At 42.4% G+C, this 26,160-nt stretch overlaps 1 protein-coding gene across 1 annotated transcript in view; it reads left to right on the top strand.

Annotated features, from left to right (window-relative positions):
- Positions 1-26,160, top strand: part of zc3h3 (zinc finger CCCH-type containing 3) — an 81,761-nt gene that overhangs the window by 1,923 nt on the left and 53,678 nt on the right. Inside the window, exons 2-3 of the mRNA XM_078258318.1 lie at positions 567-2,061; positions 4,381-4,553. Coding sequence (XP_078114444.1) covers positions 567-2,061; positions 4,381-4,553 — 1,668 coding nt within the window. The remainder of the gene's footprint in view (positions 1-566; positions 2,062-4,380; positions 4,554-26,160) is intronic.

Here is a 26,160-nt window from a genome sequence, read left to right as displayed (position 1 = left end):
ATTAGGGGACCACTAAGGCCTATATAAAAGAGACTTCAGATACAGTATTAGGAGACCACTAAGGTCTATATAAAAGAGACTTCAGATACAGTTTTAGGGGACCACTAAGGTCTATATAAAAGATACTTCAGATACAGTATTAGGAGACCACTAAGGCCTATATAAAAGAGACTTCAGATACAGTATTAGGGGACCACTGAGGTCTATATAAAAGAGACTTCAGATACAGTATTAGGAGACCACTAAGGCCTATATAAAAGAGACTTCAGATACAGTATTAGGGGACCACTGAGGTCTATATAAAAGAGACTTCAGATACAGTATTAGGGGACCACTAAGGTCTATATAAAAGCATCCAAAGAGCACCATTTCATGGGACCTTTAACCGTTCACTGCACGTGATCGCTAGTAAACATATTACGTCTTTGATGTCATTTTTCAGTTTTTTAGGAATCGGAATCGTTTTAAAAGTACCGGTTTGGCATCAGAATCGTACAAATCCTAACGATACCCAACCCTGTGTATGGGATTGTACAACTAAATGACTCCCGTTTTAAAATTTCCAGATCTCATCAATGAACATAAGAGTGTCCATGGCGACACCCCGTTTGCAAGAGATGAGCAGAGGCATCCAGAAGCTCCAACATCAGCCAGAGGCAGAGGTCACAGCACATCTGTCACCCATCCTCACAGCTCCAGAGCCGGACCGTATGCTCCTCAGAGCCATGGAAGCTGGAGGAAAACGTACTCGCTGAGCAACAAGAATTCCCAGTCCTTTGTTGGACGTCCCTCAGCTTCTACATCCTCCTCTGTTCATCAGTCCAGTTCCCACAGTATATCTTACAGCACCTCACTGCCCAGCAAAAGCAGAGGAGAGGAGAGTGATAGAATCACAACTGCCACTTTATCATCAGGGATCCCTCAGCAGAAGAGAGAGGGACATACAAACAGTATCACAGGGAGAGTTGCGGCAAAGAAAGAAAACGTAGGTACTGTTAGAAAACCCGGAGCGGCTGTGTCTCAGTATGAAGATGGAACAGGAGATTCAAGCTCAACAGGCACTACTACTGTGCAATGTGAACCGCTTCACGGACGGACTCAAGATCTTCAGGACAGGACTGAAAGCAGCCATGACATCTTGCCAGAAAACAAAGTCAGTGGTCCTTTAGTAGTGCTGTCTTCAATTCGGGCCGACACCTCGACCAGTTTGCAGAGCAGCCCTCCGGCACTCATCAAACCATCCCTGTCAAGCAAAACCAGCACTGAGACTAAACCAACTATTACAACTCCGGCAGTTTTCATGGCTGGTAATACCATACCACCTCTTTCTGTGTCTAAAGTATCAAAACAACCCTCCAGCAAACCCACGTCTCACACCAGCCAGGGCCAAGTCAAAGTCAGTGCGTCTGTTTTGAAAAAATCGAAGTTCACTTGGGTAAAGAGCCGCAACGTGGGAGGAGTGGACCCTCCACAAGCTAGCTCTATTTCCTCACCCAAAGGCAAAGCTGTGGCTGTTGCCCCAGCGTCAGTCTCAAGAGCTGGAGTTGCCAGTGGAAGCTCCCCATCATGCACAAACAAGAGAACGCCTGGCAAGAAGCTACCCCGAAAGCTAAGCTCGATCAGTGTGGCCCCCAAGACCTCCAAGTACAAATGGGTCTCCTCCTCCGCTGGAGCCCAAGCTAGAGTCCCTCGAAAGTCTCTATCGCCCAAAGCCCTGGCTCTTTCGCAGAGAGCTCTGGAGAAGGGCGAGGTGACCAAGAAACTCAGAGCAGCCTCCACTCCCTCTGCTAAGATGAGAAAGGGAATCGCGGGTTCCTCTACCAACTCCTCAACGAGTAGCCGCTACCGCTGGAAGGCTGGGGGTCCGAGTACCTCCGCGGCAGTGGCGGGAGGGACAACGGTGGCCCGTCGCAGATCTGCCTTCCACTGGACATCAGAAAAAAGCAACAAAGGAGTGAAAGGAGTAGCTGTGACCCAACGTAGCTCCTTTATGCCCGCCTCCTCCCCTTCTGGGTTCAAGCTCCGCAGCAGGATGAAAATCATTAGGAAGTCTGCTAGTAGGTAAGTAATAGTAACATGGGCATGATCTGATTTTCTTCTAGTTTACGTTGCTGCTCTGACACCTTCTCCACATATGTTCTTTTCAATTTGATTTGATCTGTATTTATCTCCATCAATCAACAGTGTGTTGTAAAAGAAAACAACAAAACAATATAAAACAAAAGATAAAAACACAAACAATCCAATTTTACCAAAGTAATGCTTATACAGTGGCACTCATAAGTTTATAAACCCATGCTAAAGTTGACTAAAAAGAGGAATACAAAAATCATCTTTTGATCTTAATGCCTTAATTAAAAAAATGAGGAAAAATCCAATCTTTAAGGACACCAATTTTCTTTGTGAATGAATAATGTATTGTAAATAAATAAATGTTCTTCCTTAAAATACAGGGGGCATAAGTCAAGTACACCCCTATGTTAAATTCCCATAGAGACAGGCAGATGTTTATTTTTAAAGGCCAGTTATTTCATGGATCCAGGATACTATGCATCCTGATAAAGTTCCCTTGGCCTTTGGAATTAAAATAGCCCCCCCCATGCCAGTCTCTAGGTATGGTGAAGGGGATGTGATGATGTGGGGGGGCTATTTTAATTCCAAAGGCCAAGGGAACTTCCTTCTATGGGAATTTAACATAGGGGTGGACTTACTTATGCCCCCTGTATTTTAAGGAAGAACATTTATTTATTTACGATACATTATTCATTCACAAAGAAAACTGGGGTCCTTAAAGATTGGATTTTTACTCTTTTTTTTTAAAAATAAATTTTTTTATTAAGGCATTAAGATCAATTTCCAAAAGATGATTTTTTGTATTCCTCTTTTTAGTCAACTTTAGCATGGGTTCATAAACTTATGAGTGCCACTGTATAGTCCTGCCCCTACTTCACAAAATCTTATTATTACAGAAAAAAACTAAAATATTCATAGACGGCATACAAAATTGTCGGTCTACAACACTTACACTTACAACAATACAACAACATACAACAATACGCTTACATTACATTTCAATTCCTAGTCTTTATTCCAATTTCTTTAGTGTAGCTGTCTTTTGCCAGATGGTGGCAGCAAAGTATGGCAGAATACTTGAATTAAACAGAATTTTCTCAATATCATTGGCTGAATAGTAGCCTCTTGTGCAGGGGTGTCAAACTCACTTTCACTAAGGGCCACTCTGGAATATGAAAATCACATCAAGGGCCAGACAAGTATAGTTTATTCACATGCTTTTATTAAGAAAAGTCCAATATCTTTGACTGTATTACTGCATGTCGCTTTTTTGAACGTTTGTCACATTCTTTTGTTATTTTTGTTGCTTTCTCCGACACTTTTGTCGTGTATTTCGACTTCTGTCGCATTTTTGTTGACATAAAGCCCTGCAAAGGTCAGCAAAAAAGTTCCTTAGCAATCATAGAGTTTAGCAAATCAAACAAAACAACAAATACATTTTCAAAAGTAGGCCACCACACAGCCGACTCACAGCAACCTGTTTCTCAGCCTGAATATGAAAACTCTCTGTGGCATTTTCTGAGTGTCAAAGTCATCAAATCTGCCAAATTCTGCTCTGAGTGTTGTGTAATTGCAGTTTGAAAAAAACACTTTCCTGTCTTTTTGGGTTTGGCGCACAACTAGATTAAATTTATTGTGAACCCTAATTGGCCGGACTGAAACCTGCAAGGGCCCGCGGCCCCTAAGTTTGATGTGCTCTGTAGTGGCTATTCCGTTTCAAAATGATAGCCACTGCACCAGCAATAGAAGAGTATTTTTATTAGGTATAGATATAGGGCTTTTCTGCCTTTACTTGACAGCTAGGTGAGCGAGAGGGGGAAGGCATGCAGGAAATTTGTCACAGGTCGGAGTCAAACCCTCGACCTCTGCGTCGAGGCATAAGCCTCTCAGGACATGTGCGGCTGCTCTACCACTGAGCCAACCTGGCCACACAGAAGAGCGGTTTTCACGCAGATTGAAAATAATAATTAAACACAAATATCCTACTTATAGAAATAAATCTTTATGATCCTACCTAAACATTGTAGGCTAATGTTGCATGTGTGTGAATCAGGGAAAATAAACAATACTGATGGTTTCTTAAATGATATCAACTAAGATGACTAGATGTGGTTAAAACACTGTTTGGTCTCAGCTAAAGCTAGGACTTCCAACACACCCTCCACCCGTGTTTCCAACTTCCCTTTATCAATTATACCACACCCACAATTACTATGGTGTGGCCAATTTGCCAATCAGTTGGCTCCTACAGCTCTAGTGAATTACTGATTACACTGTTCTCCTTTGCCCGCTGTCCTGTGACCACAGCGGAGGCGGTTCAGAGAAGGGGACCAGCCCGTCAGCAGTGAGGTACTCCCCGCGGGGTCGGATGCACAGCTCCACCAGGAGTCCCATAGGAGTCCGGAGGACCCCCTCCAGGGAGCTTGTGTCTTTTGGTAGACACAAGTTGAGGCGGCTCTCCCCCACCTCATCAAGGACAAGTAAGAAGCACATACTTCACATTCTAGTATATACTGTAGCAGGGCTGGGAAAAACAATCGAAAATCCTATGTATCGTGATTCTCTTTGCGGCAATTTTTAAAACCGATTCTTTTGCCTAGAACCGATATTTTGTATTTATTTATTTTTACCAATGATTCACCTAGATATTTTCTGCTTGTACGGTACCTCTACATCACATCCATTTCCAGCAAAACAGACCAAAAGCCATGTTGTGTTCTTCTTTACAAATGAAATAAATGTCAGACTGACTGGCATGTGACGTGCATTCTTCTTAGAAAACAATTCGTTTTTAGAAATGTCTCATGATATATTGTCTCTAGAAGTGTATTAGTCAACTTTTCTTTTTGTTAAAGAAGTAAAAGAAAATCGCAATACTCAATACTATTGAATCGCAATACTTCAAATCAAATTAGCACCCATGTACCGTGAAAGAACCGAATCGGGAAAAAGTCTAATCTAATCGTCCCAGCCCTGTACGGTGTTGTTGAGTGTTGTTCTGCTCAATTTCATTAAGAGCACTTATTCTACACAGTTTATCTGTCATCATGAGTTTACCATGACCAGTTGCTCTAATGAGCTGTCAAACCAAATGCTCATCCACGGGAAATAACACAACACCGTTAAGAGTAGGGTTGTAAGAAAAAATCGATACACTGGAGTATCGCGATATTTTGTTTTGCAATACTGTATCGATTTTCAAAAACCCAATATCGATTTTTTAAGTTTACGTGCAAAGATATTCATGTAAGACAGTGGTTTATGTTTATGTTGTGTTTAAACCCCCTACTGCTAGATGGCTATGCTGAGACGCACCACTAGTGTCCTGGCCTAACAGTGCCTAACAGTGCCTAGCAGTACCTAGCAGTGCCTAGCAGTGCCTAGCAGTACCTAACAGTACCTAACAGTGCCTAACAGTGCCTAACAGTGCCTAGCAGTACCTAGCAGTGCCTGACTTTTTGCTAGAAGCTAACAACGTAGCTATGGCTGAACTTTGGCCTACTTTAGCATATAAACATTAGCTCACTAAGAACCTGGGAACCACAATCCCAAACTGGCAGTTTGATTTTCTGTGTCCTGAATTGTTTACCTAAAGTAAACTTCTTTGACTTTTATGCACATCATGTCTTTTTTTAAATATTAGTTTTTCTAAAATGATACTTAAAAAAAAATCCCAATATATCGCCTAAACGCACAGTATCGAAATATATTGCAATATATTGAATCGTAACCCATGTATCGTGATACGTGTCGTATCGCCAGATTCTTGCCAATACACAGCCCTAACATCCACTATGTCCACTAGATTGTGTGGCCCAAATCCAATCAAGGTGATGCTGCCTTCTGTTACTCTGTGCTCTCGGACTCTTATGGAATCAGGACAAACCGAACAAGTAATTGGCCCTTCAGCTGTGGCTCTGACAGCTGCTGTTCCGGCCCTCTCCAGTAGAGGGCAGCAGCTCACACCCATGTAGTCCTTGTCAGGGCTTTGTGTTGCTGGCTGTCACTGGAGCGGCTTACAGGCACACTCTAAAGAGGAGGAGGGGTGAGGTTAATTGATTGCCCAATTCAGCCGTGATGGCGAACAAGTGCCGATAGCGAGTAATTTGCAGAGGTGGAGGCAGGCGGCGTCGCTGCTATCAAGCCCTGGCACCACTCTCCCTCCAGTAGATAAAAAGGAGCTAATGCATAATTATCCTTTTGCAAATTGGATTGTTTTAACGAACTGTAGAATATAAGGCCTAACCTGATGGAAAGCAATCATTGTTTTTACAGCGCCCCCCCCCCCCTTTGCCCCTCCAACCCTCCGGTCATACTGCGTATACCCTACACGCCTCATGCCCATCTTGGTGCAATCTCCCATACTCAATGAAGTCAGAAGACATTAGAAAAGCCATCACTATTAACATTAGGCTTTATTCGTCCCCATGGCTCTGCGTCTATCGGTCTGCTTCTCTTTTTCTGATTCTTTAACTTTTTCAGTGCATCCTCACACAACCAACGTCATTCCCTTCTTTCCCCTCCTCTTCATCATTTCTCCGTGTATTCTATGTCATGTGGAGACCCTGAATGACCCACAGCAGGAACACATGCGTCTCTAATTAAAGATGGGCTTTCAGAATCCGAGACACAGGAGAGGTGGAGCAGGGGGTGAGCGCAGAGGAAGATGGAGTGAGGAAAGCTGCTCGTAGCCGTCTGTGCCTCCGATAAGAGCCGCTAATAAAGAGCAAATTGAATTACTAATGATGGGAAGCAGAGTCCCTATATATATATATATGAGCCCTTTAAAAAAAACAAGCTTAGGACCACTCACACGTGCATGATAATACACTCACAAACAATGTTTCTTAATTTCTTCCTCAATGGCCAGCTTTAGCCTCTCCTCTCAGCGTTGGGGGTCCTGTTTTCTGAAGTGCTCGCTTATCTGTGGTGTAATTTAAAGAGGGCATAAACCTAAGTAAGCAGTTAAGGCTGGAATGAATCCAGAGGTGTGTGTGAATGTATATATCTATATATATGTGTGTGTGTGTGCTTGCATGTGCCTGGAGACAGCCATGTAGCCCAGATAATCTAATAAAGCAGATAAATGTCAGGAGCGGACAGTACACAGAGAGGAAGAGTGCTGAGCTGTGCGGCTTCAAGCCCCGTGTGACAGGCTTCTGGAGCGTTTTAGGTCTCTATCTCACTCCGGTTTCTTTCCTCCCTCACCATCTCTCATCCAGTCTCACTCAGGCTTTTTCCTCTCTGTAGCTGTCTTCACCGCTCCGCTAATATGCCTCGTGACTTTTTTTTTAAGCCCAGGACTGCATATCACTTTGCAGACTGCAGGCATTTTTCGGTATAATCTTATTCTAGGTCTGAACTTTAATGTGATGAGAGTTCATCTGAATTTATAAATCACTTTCTGAAAACTAAAATTTAGAGAGCTAATGTAAAATGAACATCAGCAAATCATACTTATGTCAAAGTCTAATATCACAGTGTGGCAACTTGGCTGCAAATAATGATTATTTTCTCTATTGGTAGGTCTGCTGATTGCTTTCTCAATAATCCACAGCAGTACATTACTTAGCTTCCATGTCTGTACTCATGCCTGCTTCTCCAAACTGGGGACTAGCCGACCGCCATCTACTCTAGCTAACGCACTGACTATGGAGAAGTAGCTCATACAACACCACTTCAAAAGATCTGAACTATCTCTTTTAAGACACTGTTTTTAAAAACACATGCACCTAGAGCTCTGCAATTTTTACAACTCACCGTTTTTTTGCAAGTCAATTTATCATTTATCCTCGTTTTCACGTTTGCATAACTGGTTTATGTTAATGATGGTGGTGCTGTTGATTCTAATGAATCAAATATGTGCAGGTGCACTTCCCTTTGCAGATGTCTTTGTAACATGAACGGCATCATTTACCTGTTTACATTGCAACTGTCACGGCTGAGGGTGAAATGATTGTTGGTGTGATAGTATTTAGAAGTAGGTACCCACTGGCTACTCGAGTTTTACTGCTCAGCTGGTCCCCAGCCCGGTTAACGTAAATCATAAAAAAAAACCACACACACACACACACACACACACACACACACACACACACACACACACACACACACACACACACACACACACACACACATGGTCAGATTGTTTGTGTGTTGTAGTAGGAGTGACTCTCTTACACCTTTGCTCTCAGCATCAGCTTACCAACGTGGAGCCCCTTACCACCACTAAAGAATCTTTCCTCCTCACCCCCCTTTTCAGGGATCCCGTTACCGTGCCTACACTGATCCCATTTATTTCACCTATAAATCACATGTGCTGCTCTGCATCGGGGTCCTGCTCGCTCTGACATTTGCCACTTTCTCCAGTGATATGCATGTAGGCTACACAGTACTGTATGTACGACACATGATGCAACCACAAATGCAATTTGAAGATACCATTTATTTTAATTTGCACATACATATACATGTTGACTTGCCTGCTTTAAGACCAACTTCCTTTTTAAGTAAATATGCCAACAGTCTAATAGGACTCATGCAGTCATTACAGCAGATGATCACATTGCCATCTGGCCATTTACACCATGCACTGCTGACCTAAATGAAGTTGAGGCCCACCTTTGACATTTATGATTGGTTCAAGAAATTCCAAAAAAATCAGACAAGAGTAGTGCATTATTAAACATGGAGGAAAGTTACAGTTTACCCCAAACTGTGGTTGAACAGTGAACGTGCATTTAAATGAACATTTGATTTACCTACTGCACCTGCACAGATGGGGAACTTGTTTTTGCATTGCCGTCTGTGCAGACCTATTTCTGCACTTCTACCTCTGCTGTTGCTACATTACGACCTTCCAGTTGTATATTGTGAGTTTTCTGCTCTCTTTGACTTGCGTTGATCTTCTCTCAGCCTTGCTAATCTGAGTCTTGGCGTGTCATCAGTAGGTCATCATTTAAATGTTTCATGTTCTTACACCTTGTTAGTAGGTAAACCTTCCATCTCTATGTTACTGTCCAGGAAGAAAGCATATAGCAATATTTGTTAGCATAAAGACTACATTTTTGATATGAATATGAAAACACAAAAATCACTAAATATCACTGCCAACGACTTTGTCTTTGGACTGCACTCTAAAGCCCAGTCTGTCCTTTTTTGACTGCAGCTTGGCACAACACGCACTTATTTTATTTTTGTTTCTTTCTTTGCATCACTCTTTTGGTTCACACTTGCTCCAGTTTCTCCCACTTTACACCACAGCCACTTGTCCTGCTTCCCCCCCACACACACACACACACACACACACACACACACACCCAGAGGCAGCTTATAGAGGAAATGAACTCCCTTTTTGTCTGTTTGTTTGGGTATCACAGCCCACAGCTGGTGTTGTTATGTGCATACTGGAAGTGTCACTCGATAGCTAATGTGCGTGTATACTGATTATTCTCAGAACATTTTATTGGTCAAATGATTTTAATAACTTGTGTGAGTGTACGTGTGCGTGTGTATGTGTATGATTCTCCCATCAGCTGTCTTTCTACATACCGTTCTCTGAATGCCATTCTCCAGTGCTCCCATAGTATTATCAGTCGAACAACACACACGCATTTGCACTGAGTGGACCTTAACCTAATGCAAGAACACACACACGCACGCACACACTCAACCGTGCACACGCTGGCGTTCTGCTCATTCCTTTTCAATTTCTCAGGCTCTCTGTGTCTGACAGGTGGACCTGTGTCCTCTCTTTCTGTCTGTGTCTCTGTCTGTGGTGTCCTTTCTCTTTCTTTCTCTTTATATCTGTCACCATTTGTCACACACACACACACACACACACACACACACACACACACACGCACACGTACACACGTCTGCAGGACACATGCTCCCACAAACATGCAAACAAATCAAACATCCAGAATTGTTGCATTACCATAATGATTTAGGCAGGAACTGCTGTTGCCACTGCAGACAGAGTAGGAGAAGTACAAAAGTTTTTGTTTGTTTTCTGCATATGTTTTAGCATTTAGAAGGAAAAAGTAGCTTCAACCCCTGCATGCATATCTTTGTGCCTGCTATAAACAGTATGGCTATTTGGTTGCGTGAATGATTCAGTTTCTCATGTTAGATGGTATCTTGTGCAGGATGAGCTCAGTATAGCTCTCTGACGCGGTGCACAGTAACACTTGGCATTTTGATTAACCTCTTAGGACCCAGGGAGCAGTGCAGGCTAGTGATCAGACCCCTGTATATACAGTATGTCCACATAACAGGAACTCATAACCAACTGTATTGTAAGACCCCTCCTCCTTCCATGGACTCTCATCAAACTGTCAACTGGCCGTAATTAAAGTTCAGACTCTTTCGAGGTCAACATGCAGATGGACCTTGCTGGCCTCAAGGACACACAAAGAGTAGTGAACACACTAAACCTGGTCAAATGACTGGAATAACGTCTGTTGAAAAAGTTTCAGATTGCTTAACAGGTTTCCCATATTTTCATTAAGAAAAAAAACAGTTTAATGGTTCGAGATGTTCCAACAGTCTTTGATGTATTTTTGATAGAACTCCAAGATGAGCTCATAGTGCTGTTTGCCATCCTGAGGGGTGTGAGGAGAGTTTTTATCCTACGTATCTATGAGATGGGGGGATGAGCGGCAAGTGTTGAAATGTGTCATCAATACTATTGAGTCCAGAAACTTTAGCCTGAGATGACTGTGACTCCTTCCCAGTTAAGGGGGTAAATGTTTTCTTGGTATCCAGAGGAGTGGCCCATGTGCCAGGCTGTGTGAATAAATCAGAAACCTATCAGGACGCAGGCAAAGCCTTACTAATGATTTGAGAACACATGGCAGGCAATGCCGGTGTCATTTATTGGTCAATGGCTTTGCTGGGGTTGAGTGCATTGCCATCTTTGGCTATGGGGGTATGAATCCTGACAATAATGGAACTTTCCAGTGTTTAAACAGACACATGCCCAATTCCTCATGACTTTGTCTTCAGCCTACAGACTGTAGTATACTTCAGTGGTTCCCAAACTTTTCCATGTCAAGGACCCCTAAACTGACACACAATAGATCGCGGACCTAGACTGGGTAAACCCAGCCCGATCTGCCGGCGGTTTGATTTCTCCCTGCAGCTCAGGCTGGAAACATGTACGTTTATCTATCCTGCTTCCGTTACAAATCTGCGGGGACCAATCACAAACTGGCCTATCCACCTGGTGCGCTATCGGTGGGTTTAACACGACGACAATAGAGAAGTCGACGGCAAGCTGCTTTTTGTTTACATTCAACATGGCGGCCACTGAAGTCTGTCGCTGCTACGTCACCCGGATCGTTGGTCTGATTGGTTGGAGGACTATCCAATTGCGGACAGAGTCATTTGAACTATGCCCGTTGATCACGCCTCTTGTGCAGTAGAAAATACAGAGCAGACTCCCCAGACTAATGTTCAATCTTAAAAGATTGAGCTTGGTCTGGTGATAGCCAGACTACCGCGGACCCCAATCTTATAAGATTTCATCCCAGGGTCCCCCATCTGATAGGACTTTTGCTTTAAAAGTTTTATTACAGAAAGTGTATGAAACCCATGACCAAAATAGTTATACTTTCTGTCATTGTGTTACTTATGGACAGAATTATAGTGAAAATACCTTATTTATGCATACCCTTTTTTGCTGTGGACACCCTTGAACCCCCTCAAGGACCCCTGGTGGTCCCCGGCCCCCAGTTTGAGAACCACTGGTGTAATGCATAAAGTTCAAGTAATGATTAAAGTCATTAAAAGTCTCCAATGTCGAAATGACACTAGACTCAACATAGTCACGGAGCAACATCTAAGCTCTGTTAATTCCTAAACAGTTTTTCTAATTGTATCAATCAGTGTGGGTCAGTCCTGTGCAGTTATGGTCTTGTTGTGTTGCATAAAGCATGTGTGTTCTGGTAACAGGGAGGGGAAAGTAAGAGGCCATTAGGAGCTACTCCATAAGTCTTCACCTTTTGTCAGCTGGGAAGCAGGCTGGTATAGCTGCCCGGCCCCTCACCCTGCTGTACCCCCCTGTCCCTATGACAGTAACCCTATCTCCCCCAGCTCCCCTCCATATGTCTGCACACACTGATGTGTTACCATAATAATCATTGGGGGTTTGTCGTTTACGTGGGAAGAGGAGCAAGGAGTCTGAGGAGCGCTTGGCATGTTAATTATGTCCCACACACACAGACATGGACACATGGTACAGAAGGGATTGTATGACTGACAGGATTTTGGGGAGGGGGGGGACACTGGTTGGTCATTATGGTCAGGGCAGTGTTATCTGGGCACTGAGCATGGCTGTTGACATTGGGATTGATTTTTGACTTCAGGGTCTTGTTGAGGACTTGTAGAAGAGTTATACATTGTTTTGTTTAATCGCATAATTTTAAGGGGTTGTCTTTGGAACCTCTGTATTAGTTTTACAGAGCCAAAGTGAGGATTAATCTAAAGCAGTCGTCAGAAATGCTACTTCCTTTGGAGCTAGACTGCTCCATGTTTTTTTTTGGTAGGGGATTTCATTCTAGCTGACTAATAAGGAATAATTTGTGACTCAAAGGCCATGAAAAACTCAATAAAGTAATGAACTTTCTTACCTAGATTCTTAGTCTGAGCCACGGGTACCTACATGAACACACATTTTCTGCCATGTTCTTGGCTTTTTTGTTGTTGTTGCCAGTGTTAATTATTCTTATCAAATCGCAACCACACAGTTGTGTGGATGTTTTTTCTCTCCCATTTTTAACATTTGAATATTTAACGTTATAGAGAAATAACTCATTACTTATCTTAAACCAGTTTCAAAGAAAAGTTTAAAAAGAAAAAACGCAACCACGCAGCCAATATGGATTGCAATATTCCATGCCTGATGCCCTTTATCATGACATTCTCTCTTGGCTTGCAGAAACATTCTGGTTCCTCCTGTTTTCATCTGATTGGTCAACAGGAAAAAAAAAAAACTGTTGTGATGTTAGGCGTTTTCTACGAAGGGTTAAATATTCATCAACTTTATTCATCGACTTAAGCTGTTTCTCCAAAAGCGCCATGCATTTTAGGCCTTAAAAAGTCTCACTGCTCATGCACACGCATTCATTCTCCCTTGTGGGGGGAGGAGCTTAGGAGACTGTTTTGGGCTTTAGCGGAAAGGGGGGAGAGGGACTGAGAAGTTGTTGATGTTCAAATTCTTTGGCTAAGTCCGGGATCTTCACAATCCTACCTACAGCACCTTTAAGCGTTTAAAGACTTGTTTTGTCCATTGTTTATTTCTAAAGAAACACGACAATGTATAAAAGGCTCCATTACCTTGTATCTCACGTTATTGACCCGTAGCAGCCGTTTTTGTAAAAATAGGCTAACAATTGTGTCATAACCACGCAACGTTCTGTCGCACAGTAGAGAAATTACCGTATAGTACAGGAGAAGCTCGCAGGTAATTGGGGGAGCGGGGGGGGGCGTGGAGGCATACAGTCAAGGGAGAAGCCCATAGAGCAGGGGTGTCAAACTCAGCTTCCCTAAGGGCCACACTAGAAAATGAGAATCACATCAAGGGCCAGACATAGTTTATTGCTTTTATGTCATGGGAAAAGTCAAATATCTTTGACTGTATTATTGCATGTCTCATATAGGCTTCTCACTTACAGTTTGGTCGACAAAAATGTCGAAGAAAATGCCAAAACGTTTGGAAAAAACATCAAAAATGTCGAAAGAAATGTTGTGAGAAGTGACAAAAAGTAGGTGGGGCAAAATGTATTGTGAACCTAAATGTATTTAGGGGCCGGATCAAAATTAGCAAGGGGCCAGATTTGTCCCGCGGGCCTCGAGTTTGACACGTGTGCCATAGAGAGTCCATGAAAGCATCGGAACAAAATATTTCAGCAAAGTTTTGATGGATTGGAAATACTTCGGTATGTGGCAAGTGAATTCATATGAAGTAACATTTATTCACGAACAAACAGATTTCTCTTGGCACAGCTACCAGAAGACTTCCAACTTTCAGACCGGTCGCTCACGTCACATCTACGTCTTCAAGCTCAGTTGGAGGCTGCGCAGTAACGCTCAGCCATCACCGGAAAAGTACTTCTAATATCCTTCACTGGTCTCCGTCGAACTCTATGGCGTCACTGTGTCCATTTCGTTCACTGCCTATGCATAAAACAGATTTTATTCTTCAGCTATGGGGAAGTGCAAGTTAAGCGATACTTACTTGAACAAAAACTGAATTTAGGGCTTAGTTGATGTTGTGATAAAGGTTTTAAATTTCATTTATAATGGTCTTAAAAAGGTCTTAAAAAGTCCCTGCATCAGTGCTACAAAAGGGCCATGAATGTTTAGGCATTACATGCATGTTGTTTTGCCAGCACTGCAGAGGTCACACTGACCACACACACAGTGCACAAGCTGTTCTCAATACATTCCACACTTTTCTCTTTACACTATTCCTCTTTCTAGTCTTCTATCTGCAGTCCCATTCTGTGATTGCTCCCCAGCACCATCACTCTATTGCTCTACTTCCTCTCTGTCCACAGGGATTAAATGTATTTCCCTAATGAATGTCTTGGCTGCAAGTCTCAGTATGCTTGTGGAGCCAAGTAGGGGCCAAGACCCACATTCCTGTAATGCTAGTGAATTTTGTATGGTCATGTGAACTGATAATACCTTCTTGCTCAGTACTCAGGTTTTATGCGCTTAAGCTCTTATCTTTTTTATCTCCATCTTTCGGTCCCCCTTTCAAACTTATGCCCTCCCCCTCCTGCCCGCCTACTCCATCTGGTTCTCCATCCCAACCCCAGGTCAAGGCCCCAGGCTGAGGAGAAACCTGACCCCTTATGTTCTTGCCGTTCAGCCATTCCAACTTTCCATTTCAGTCATACCGGACTGGTCACCCGAACCCCCCGAGTCTATTCTGGTCTTGTTGAGTTATTCAGTGACCCTCTACTGTCTCCAGTCCCTACTACTGCTTTCCCTCCCATTTAAGTACCTCTTTTCCTCTCGGTCAATGCTCGTCCCCTCCTTTCCTTTCTCTCCTTTGCATCTGTGTCCCTCCCATGGGGAAAGTTAAGTTTTGTCCACACTCCCCCCCAAGGTTTTTAACTGTTTGCCTCCAGCCATGATTGGCATGCAAACCTCTTGGGCTCAATTCCCAGACTTTCCCTTATGTCTCTGACCTCCCTGCTTGCAGACAGCGGGATATTTGTTAAAGGCAAAATATGTGTCAAACCATTTTGAATTATGTAATGTGGTGCTGCAGAGACGTTCCATCCTACACATCATATCCTACAGACTAATTAAAAAAATCTTTGTTTGGTATAGATTCTCGCATAAATCACACTATAATCATTGAAGCATTTTTTTAAGTATAGTTTTCAATAAAATGAGAATAATGATCCAAAAATGATCATTCCCTCCAATATCGTGAATCACATCGCAATCGCAACATCAGTCCAAAGAATCGCAATCGCATATTTTCCTCGTATCGTGCAGCCCTAGTTTGTAGCCAGCATCATAGCAAATATTTTTTTGTTGCAACAAGCACACTTGTACATCTTAACACTGCAATGCAGTTTAAATCTTGATTAATGTATTTTTTTTAATAGTTGAATCATGTTAGGATGAACTCATACAGTCTCATTACAAGATTTGATTTCTGTAAAATGTTAGAAACTAGTGAAAAAGGCCTATAACAATTCCTAAAGCCAACAGTGAAGGCATCCAATTGCTCGGTTTGTCTGTACAATGAGGGATTCTTCCAGCTCAATGGTGTTTTAAGACCCCAACGTCTCCTTCCAGCAGCGTGCCTGGAAGGCACTAGGATTAGGCAATGGTTAGGGTTAGGATTAGGTGCCTTGAAGTCAACGGTCGCAGCGCTGCCTGGAAGGAGACGTTGGGGGCTTAAAACACCGATAAACGATTCTTCCCCACGTTTTGGGTTTGTTTACGTGTTAGTTTTCCTGCCAAATGAAGTGGTTTAGATAAGATGCTGATTGTTTGGCATCTCATGTTTCTTGTCCCGTTGAACTTTATTTTAGGAGATCTAAGATCTGCGTTCCCAGACCTCAGCCATTAGTCTGGCGAGTACAATTTGTCTAAACTAAAATAAATGATGGCCAAAACTGAGAGAATATGAATCAAGTTGTAAAAAAAAAAAAAAAAGTGGAATTCTCCTTTAATTTGTCCTCTCTCTATTTCATTAATCTGTTTCTCCCCTGCTCCTCAATCGCACACCTAATCACTCTCCCCCACTCTCACCCCCTCCTCCTCCTCCTCCTCCTCAGGCCCTCGGTTGTGTTTTGGTATTTAGTAATGGATGATTGTTTGTGTTTGTCAGTCACTACGCTCTTGTTAAAGGGCTTTAAGATAACTGCTAATTCCAGCAGGGCTGTATTGATTAGCCCTGCCGGGTGTGGGTTGTTTTATAGCTCGAGAAGAGCGCTGCATCCCCCTCCATCACCCTTCCCATGATCCTTCAGTACTCTCGCCTTCCCCCCCCTCGTCAGGGGTCTCTCTCTCTTTCGTTGAATAATTAATGCTTAACCTATTTAATTAGTGAGATTTGCTCAGAACAGAAGCAGAGTAATTGAGTCCTCGACTCTGTGTGTGGTTGGGGGGGGAAGTGTGTTTGTACGTGTGTCTGTGTGTATCCGTCACGCGTACCGTAATCGCAGCATGAAGTCTTCCCCCTACACTCCCAGTTGAAACACCTCTTATGATTTACAGTAGCACTGTGGCTTCGACGTGACTGTCAGTGAGTTGGCATTAGCGCCGTTGGCATTTGTGGTAGCGGAGGTGTGACCGTTTTGGTATGGCAACTCTGGCGCTAGGAGCGGTGGTCCCTTCCAGCAGCCGTCATGCCAGCAGGGTTGGCATGGAAGGGGGGGGGGTAATACAGGTCAAAAAGAAAAGTGATGGAGGATTTGTTGATCATCTTTGGTGTTGGTGTTGGCTCAAAACTTTGGCCCAGCATTCTGATGAAAATGACATTCCAGGAGTCACAGTGCTCTGTTGGCCCATACTACTGGCTACTGTGACTTTGGCTTCGTTCAGACTGCAGGCAAAAGTGGCCCAAACTGATTTTTTTTTTTTTTGGGCGGGGTCAAGTGACCAGGTCAGACTTCTTCAGAAGTAGTGGGAACACTCAAATCTTGCCCAGATCAGATTTCTTTTCAAATCAGATTTAGACCACTTCCACATGTATTTTTTTTCAATGCGGCCGCAGTGTGAACAACCAAGGCGGATTTGATGCGACTTTTACGTCAATCTGACAGAGATAATCAAAAGTTGCCCTCGATATTCCGAAAGTTTTGAATAAACTGTGTCTCTGTGAAGCTATTCACAACGCAGTCCCACCACTCCTGGCAGCCATAACCCTGCAAAAGGCCAACATAGCCAGTTTGGCTCTCTTTCTCTTCATTCTTCTCCTCCTCAGCAACTGCTTATTAATGTTACGGCTGCCATTACACAAACATTTTGAAATAAAAGCGAAAATGCTTACTTCCTCCATAACCTCCCTAACTTTAGTGTAACAGCGTGCTGCGTCTGATGTCATTGTTATTGTTCTTTTGCGCATGCGGGTCATCTCGAAACCGCAAACAGTTCACACTGGAATCTGATATAGGCCACATTTTAAAAGGTAATGTGAACAGCCTAACAAAAATTGGATCTCAGCAAAAAATCCGAATTAAGCATTAAGACTTGCGGTGTGAACGTAGCCTTTGAGACACTGATAATTTCCATTCAGCAAAGCAAAATCGTAATTTTTGCCACTGTAATCCCTTTAATTATCCATTATTAAGTGACGCAAATGCCTCTGCAGGCACCGACATGTCAATTATGATTCAGAAAACATTGTACTCTAAAAGTAATTGTGTAAATTCAAAGGCCATATGTCAGAGTTTGCATAGCTGTCAGGTATGTGGTCAACCAATAAAGATTAGTTATTAACGATCACCTTTTAAAGTTACTTTTAAAACTTTAGGGTCAGGGTTAGTCTATTAGTTTAGTCTATACAATGTGAGAATATGGTGAAAAATGCCATTCACAGTTTTCCAGTATCAAAGGTGACGCCTTCATATTATTGTTATTATTTTTTTTTGCCAAATATCATTGCCAAACCTGATGATATTGAATTTAGAATGACATAAATCAGAGAAAAGTAGCCTTTCCTCGCAATTAAGAAACTGGAAACACGGAATCTTTAATTACCTTAAATGAAAATAAAATGAATCTATTATTGAAATAGTTGGTGATTTCATCTTCTGATGAGTGGTTTCTGATCTGCTTTAATCAACTAATCATTTCAGCGCCACACCACGCAGCTGAACAACAGTAAAACATGAATTTTCATTTGATGGTGTCTTGATGATTAGTTGATCTGTTTTTAATTTAAAGCCTGGCTGGTGGTACGGTAGGGTATCAGTGGTTAGAGTCTGCTGGCAGTGATACTGGTTTGACTGTGATCCCACACCGGGCGACAGCAGACTGCAGCAGGCCGCAGCACTGAGCCCGGAGACGGCTGCTGGTCCTGATTCCATCACGTCTTCTTAGGTCAGCAGAGACTTGGCTGGAAAACCCAGAAAAGGGAGCCAGTACTATTTATACTCACCTTTTAGTGGGTCAGGGTGTACAGCCAGATGAGGACACACACCTGCGTATGTATTGCATGCACACGTGCATGAGCACTGGCAGATCCTAATGTTTGGCCCAGTCCCAAAGTCCGGACTCACAGACTTTGGTGCACGTTTTTGCAAAATTCGTAAGGGCTTAGGGTTGTCCCAATGTCGAATTTCAAAGGGCGTGAGGGTTTGAGTACACACTTATCGAGCCCTTTCCGTGAGTCTGGGAATTACCCATAGTTCAAAGCGTTGTGACGTTTACTGCGGAGACCATAGGGAAATCCGGAAATTACAAAGGTAAACAACAGCACGACACACGACCACGGAAGACAGACCAACCAGTTGTCCAGCTCGTAAAACAAGAGTTTGAAAAACTTTGGAATCAGGCAGCCGTCTCCTGGGCCTTGGCCGTGTGGAAAGCGACAAACTTAAAATGAAAATGGCAAGTGTCAGCAACATCTTTGTTATTAAACGTCGCCAAGGTAACATGTGATCTCGTGAAGTGCTGTCCCAATCCCATTTATACCTATCTGAGCCCATGTGGCCTCACACACTCACTTAGCACCTGAGATCAATTCAGTCTGTGAGTCTTTAGTCCTTAGTCCTCAGGGCTCACTTTGGGATTGGGCCTTTGTCTGGATTCCTGTTCTCTTAAAAAAATAGCTATAGCTAAAAAGTAGTATCACCAGTACTACCTGTGAGTGGGTCAGGGTGTATGACCACATTCAGGATGCGCGCACACGCACGCGCGCACACACACACACACACACACACACACACCTGCACCTGCGCGCACACGTGCATGAGCACCGGCAGATCCCACTGTTGCATTCCTGTCAGTGAGCTGCAGAGGGGGCTCTGCACATGTTCACTGCTGGCTCAGCAACCTGAGCAACTGGTGAACTCCTTCCCCTGTTCACATCAGCGTCAGCTTAACTCAAAAATCCAGGTGTATCTTAAAGGCATCTTAAATTATTGGCAACCCTGTTAACTGATTTTCTGAATTCAGCTTGACCCCTAACTTTATTTAATGAAAACGATGACCAAGAAACATTATTTCAAGGCAGTGTGACGCAGTTAAAAGTGTTGCATTCCTGCCGGCCATTCAGCTGGTTCTGTTTCAGTCACAGCTTATTCCAAATTTGTTTACTCACTGACAAATGAGATAGAAATCCCTTCCCATCTAACAAAAAAAGTCTTAGGTTTGATTAAAAAAAGATGGCTTTCAAACTTTTACTCTCAGCTAAGGGCAAACGGCATACAGCAAAGCACACACATTAGCACACCAGACACGCAACAATATTACAATAAAGGGACCAGGTAAGCACTAGTGATGAAAGCAAATGCAAGAAGCAGCATCCATTTAAATTACATCCAGCAAACAAAACCTCTTATGCATCATACAGAAGAATCTTGACAGCATTACATATCATATACAGTATAACCTGCACATTTCAAAGAGTAATAGATGGAGTGGACAGAACATGATGTAGTCATCATTATTATCTGTGTTAACAATAACATAGCATTTCTTATATTTTTCTGTTGGTGGATCTTTTTATTTGTAGGCATGTTGCTCCAGGTGAATTGGTTTCTTCATGGAAGCTGGGATGTTGAGTTGCAGCGTATTAAAGCGGCATGTAAGCAGGTTGACCTTAACCACAGTATGACAAATAGCCAGGCTGTGTAATGAATATAAACATATATAGGAATAGTCGTACATGGGATACGTGCATCTTCATCAGTGTCCAGAATTCTCACTAGTGGTTTAAAATACTTGCACAGATGCACTTTTTCTAATTAACGTTTTTAACATAATGCATGCAGACACTCTCAGTCTTAGTTCTCTTTCTGAAATTCTGACTCAAACCATAAGTGTCTTTTTCCTGGGGGGGGGGACACACGCTGCTGTGTATCTGTGGAGCAGAGCAGAGAGTGACTGTGAAAGAGAGTATAGTATTGATCTGGGGCAGTTCATTTTCTGCTGTCCCCGGTGAGTTGCTCTGGGGGAAATAGCTAGTTTGTCTCCTGTCATTGTAGCTTCAGAGTTAAAGAGGAGTAAAAAAAAAAAAAAGAATGGAAAAAAAGAAAAGAGGTGGGGGAAGAAAGCCACTTGTCTAACGGGGACAAGAGCATCACAAACACAGAGACTTCCTCAGTCACACAGGAACAGCAGCATCAAACTGTCCTCATTTGGATCTAAAATAGTGTGTTCATGCACAGGATTAACACACTGTCCTCTGGACACATGTTGGGATATGTTTATGTGGTCAAATGTATCTACATGTGGGGCTAATATGGTGTGGGCGCTCCTGAAGAAAGCTATATTGATCATTTGCCGTTTACTGTCCCCTGTTCCCTTGTGAATTGCTCTGTGGGAAGTGGTTAATTTGTCTCCTGTCTGGGAGGTTTCTCTCTGTGTGTGTGTGTGTGTGTGTGTGTGTGTGTGTGTGTGCGTGCGCGCGCGCCACATGTGTGTATGTCTGTGGTGTGTGTGTGGTTAATTTGTGTCCTGTCTTTGGGGGGGCTTAGCTGTTAAATACTTAACTCTGTCTCCGTGGAGACACACACTGATATCATTGACCGTCTTGTTGATGACAGTAATGCCGGACTGATTGCCAAATAGCCATTAACACCATTAACAATATAAACTCGAATGCAAAGAGAGAAAATGAAATGCAGTGTGAGCTCGTGAAAGTAAGGAAACCACAATGTCGATTGCACACGATGTGATTTTTTTCTTTTCCCCCTTAAAATGATTCCCACTGTTCACCATCAGACCCTTTAGATATTCTGGCCTAATACTCCAAAAAATAGAAAGGACAGTCATAAAAAAGCAAAATAACAAAAAACTTAAGATAAATGACATCACTCTTTAATCTCCTTATCCCTCTTTAGTATATAGACATACCACAGAAACAGAGTATTTTCAGGGACAAACTAACATGCGCAAGTCTGTAGATCTAACAATATATAAATGACAACTAAATATATGACGAAAATAAGTAAGAACTATTTAGTGTGCCATCTTAATCAAAAAAGTATCTGTTCAGCAGACATAGGAGATGTCCATGTAGGCAAAATTCTATGATGTGCTATAAGTAATGTGAACGCTATCAAGTTCCATGTCTTTATGTCATGTATATACTCCATGTCCATCACATTATACTATGACTAAACTAAAAGGTCAGGTCGTATAGTGAAATAAAGAAGTTGCATACTTTCATTCTGTTTCTGTCTCCGGCTCTTGCACAGAGACATTAGATCCTGCTTAGTCCCCCAGTTTATAGCAGTCCAGCTTACTGTATGCCTGCATGTGTGCATGGGATACCGGGTGTCCTATAGGTTAGTGCCCCTTGTGTATTTTCGAGAGGATTACCGTACAGCACTACAACTATCTAACATCCAGGCTCGTCTGTCAGTGCATTCCTGCTTTATTTAGTTTGTACAGATAAATGACACGTTTGGAGCAACATGTGTTGAATTACCACAATGATGGGGATTGTATAACTAATTCCCTTGGATCTGAGTGACGTCAACAGAACAATAATTATATATATATATATATATATATATATATATATATATATATATATATATGGGGGGTCACTTAAACATTTCCATTCCATTCCAGACAGAATACCAGCTGAGATCAGTTGCATTGTTTTTTTAACCAGGGCAGCAGTTTTCAGATTACATTATGTGTTTACATAATTGCAAAAGGGTTCTCGACTGTTGTAGAAAGAAGTGGCTGATCTTTAATGCAATATCTACATTGCCCATTATCAGCAACCATTCATCCAACGTTCCAACGGCACATTCTGTTTACTAATCTGATATCATTTTAAAAGGCTAACTGGGAAAACACTGGATATTCAAACTACGGTGCCCTATAGCCTATGCGAAGTCAATCAGATCTCCATGATCGGTGTAACGACCGTACAGTGCAACGTGCCTTTAACAGAGCGACAGTAATAACCATATATACCATCATTACTGAGATTAAACTACATTCTCGGTTATATTTGCGCTGATTAACGCATTCAATAAACAGAAACATAACTCCTGCAGCGCACATGAACAGATGCGCAATATTAGCTCACACATAAAATAGCACCCTCGTGAATTAGCCTACTAACGCAAATTCATAAATCCTACATAACATCGTCCCGTACCCACAGGACATCAGACTTACTTATTGATGCACGCACACAGTAGTGTCCACAAACTTAGTCCCATGAGGGGAGAAAGGAAAGTGTGATATCGTTCCACGTTAACGCCTTTTCTTTCTCGCTCGAGACCGCTGTGACCAAGCTGAGGCTCAGAGCATGACCTTACCGCATGCTGATACGTTACTAGTCCAGGTAGAGCGAGCTACTACTGACAGGGAGAGAGAGAGAGACTGTATCACTACAGCCAATCCAGTCTGCTCAAAGCCATGGTCTTTTTCACAAATAGGTTGCACGTAAGGGGGGGAAAAAAAGTAGCTTCCACTTAAGGGACCCTATCTTGCACGCTGCACAGAACAGCACAAAGCCCGACGCAAGTGTCTTTGGTAGTTTAAGACCGACGCAGTTGTCAATTTCCCGTCCAGCGCCGGTGATTAGGATTAGTGTGTGTCTGACAGGGTGGGGGGGGCGTGCCATCACGATGGTGGCTCTCCATCGTGAAGGCTGACCGACATCACGATGATATCGTCCATCGGCACAACCCTAATAGGATGGTTTAAATGCAGATGACAAATTTCATTTCTCTGTGAATGACAAAAAAAGACACCTTTAACCTTTCAATGACAGGCAGTGCTAAATGTTTCAACTACTTTTTTTTTTTTTTTTTTTAAATACATACAGTGGAGAATTATTGGCAGGTCCTAATCTACTAGCTGGACTTGATATAGAAAAAAAATCCGTCATTATTTTCTGAAGCCATGTTATGACATCATGCATGAAGTAGTTCATTTTTTTTCTTCTACTTTTTCACTTCAGTAATCTGAACATGTGATAAGATGAATGCCATATGTTTTTGTAGCGGATGACTTGACTTTTCTTAGTCTACTCTTAAAGTTATTGAACTGAGGCGTTCAGCCACCCTGACTTTGAAGGACCTTTATTAGTACATATGCGTCTGTGTATGTGTTTGTGGTTGTGAGCGGACCATGCCAGCGGTTCAGCAGCGGTGTCCGCTCCGAGCAGATGCCCGCTTCTCCTGGTTACGATCAGCAATTTAGCGGGCTGCCGCCAGCTCTTCCCTGGCCCAAAGGGACCAATTAGGCCCTGGCAGCTGCACCCAGAATGCCACCATGGAATAAGGGGGCTGTGGGTAGGTGAGGATGCTGCACAAGAGAAGGGCAGACAGAGCTAAGGACACACATGTAGAAATGGAGAATAACATCACTGAGTTATTACAGAAAGAGTCCAATACTGAGTCTAAAGAGAGGATAGTTTGGTGTGAGCAGAAAGCAACCAATACATGGAAAGCAGTTGATGTAGAAGAGAAATGTGGAAAACAGTTTTTTCTTCTTTAGAGCACCTGCTGGTCTTTTAAAGGATCGGAAAGTGGCGAGTGGCCCCCTGCCCTCACCCAAATAACCAAAAAGTGGCCTGACTTTCCCTTAATACGCCGTCGTCCCCCATTCTCCCTCTCGACCTTTAGCCCCTGAACCCTCACTTTCCACCTGGTCAGTGCACTGCCATGTCAAGAGCCCCCCGTCACTGAGCTGACCATGGCCCCTGGCCAGAGTGAACCGTCAAACACAAGTTCTGTAGTTATTCCAGAAGGCACTCTTCATTACATGGAGACTCAAAGGTCAAATATCAGTGCCATTTCAAAGGGTCATCTGTAAATCTATACTCCATAAATTATTTGACACGCAAACCTTTACAGTTATGAGACGAGAAGGCCAATTTCTTGTCCTAATGCTTTCGTCAAATGCTGTCATTATATATATATATATATATATATATATATATATAAAATATATGGCACTTTTAGACAGAAGGCTGTCATTATTGTAGCAAGAGTAAAAGCAACAAAAACAGAGGGGTAACATATCTCCATCTATCTATCTATCTATCTATCTATCTATATATATATATATATATATATATATATATAGCTTTTGGATGGCCGTCCTATTAGAACACACAAAAACAAAAGGAAAAGAAAAACAAAATTTCAGCAACTATAGCAAAACACTGACAATAATAATGGAACAACCAGCAATCTACTACTGTATAAAACAAACAACTAAGAGTAAAGGATTACATCCACAGTATAGCCACAAAGAAGCACACAAAGTAAAAGTGATCACGCAATAACAAGACACCAATCAATTTGGGTTTGAGATAAGAAAGCAGCATTCTTAAATAAACCAAATAAGGACAACGATTGACTGCTCAGGTTAATTATTGCAATCAAAAGAAGCTGTTAACATAACTTTTTCCAGTTTCCGTATAGGGTATAGGGACCAATAAAAAAGAGCTGATCAGACCACCTCAGTGAGTAATGTAAAGCAAAAGAGAAAACAAACCTTTGTTAACAATACAGACATCTTAAATGCAAGGACTCGCATCTATACCATTGCGAAAGTATGCGGACACCCGGACATTATACACTCATATGTGATTCAACATGTTTAACATGGGTTTTAGTGGATATTGTGTTCAATTAGATGTAGTAAACTGCCCTTAACACATCTAATGATCATCATCTTCCCTGTTCCTTCGTTGCAAAATCAAAATGGAATAAAGTAGGGCTGCAACTTTTACTTTTTATGCCAGATGCATTTGCTGATCATTTTCTTTATTAATTGATTATCTGTCAACTAAATTCCTGAGCCCAAGATGATTACTCTTTTTGTTCATTTTTTGTTACACTTCAAACCTCAAAGATTTAAAGCCTAACTCTCGCCAAAACGCAACCTAAGGTCTTTTTGTGAATGTACCCGAGTCAAACTTTCGCTTAAAAGCATAATTAGGACGGAAGCGCCACTTTTAAGATTTACCATTTTTTCTGGTCAAATGGCTGCTAGGTAGTGCTACTATAATCCTATCAAAATCACTATTTTTAAAACACTAAGAAGGCTCGACACAACGTCAAACTTTGCTCCAAGTATCACCAGGGGCTCTACACATGAACTCCAACATTGTTTGTGTACACAGACTCTTTTTGACTGGTGAGATGGCAGCGAGCGGGAAAACCAACTGCTAAAATGAGTTGTTCAAAACCTTTCTTTTTAGTAAACTCTGTGTACACAATGTTCTCAATGCTGGAGTTCATGTGTAGAGCCCCTGGTGATACTTCGAGCAAAGTTCCAGTGTTTTCAGGGTTTGTAGGGTTTTAAAAAAAGCAATTTTGATGCGATCATAGTAGTGCCCCTAGCACTCCCATTCAAAAGGCCATTTGACTGAAAAACGAGAATACGGTCAATCTTAAAAGTGGC

Source organism: Sander vitreus, chromosome 9 (assembly GCF_031162955.1).
Source record: "Sander vitreus isolate 19-12246 chromosome 9, sanVit1, whole genome shotgun sequence".
NCBI lineage: Eukaryota > Metazoa > Chordata > Actinopteri > Perciformes > Percidae > Sander > Sander vitreus.
This window is presented reverse-complemented; position numbering and strand designations above follow the sequence as displayed.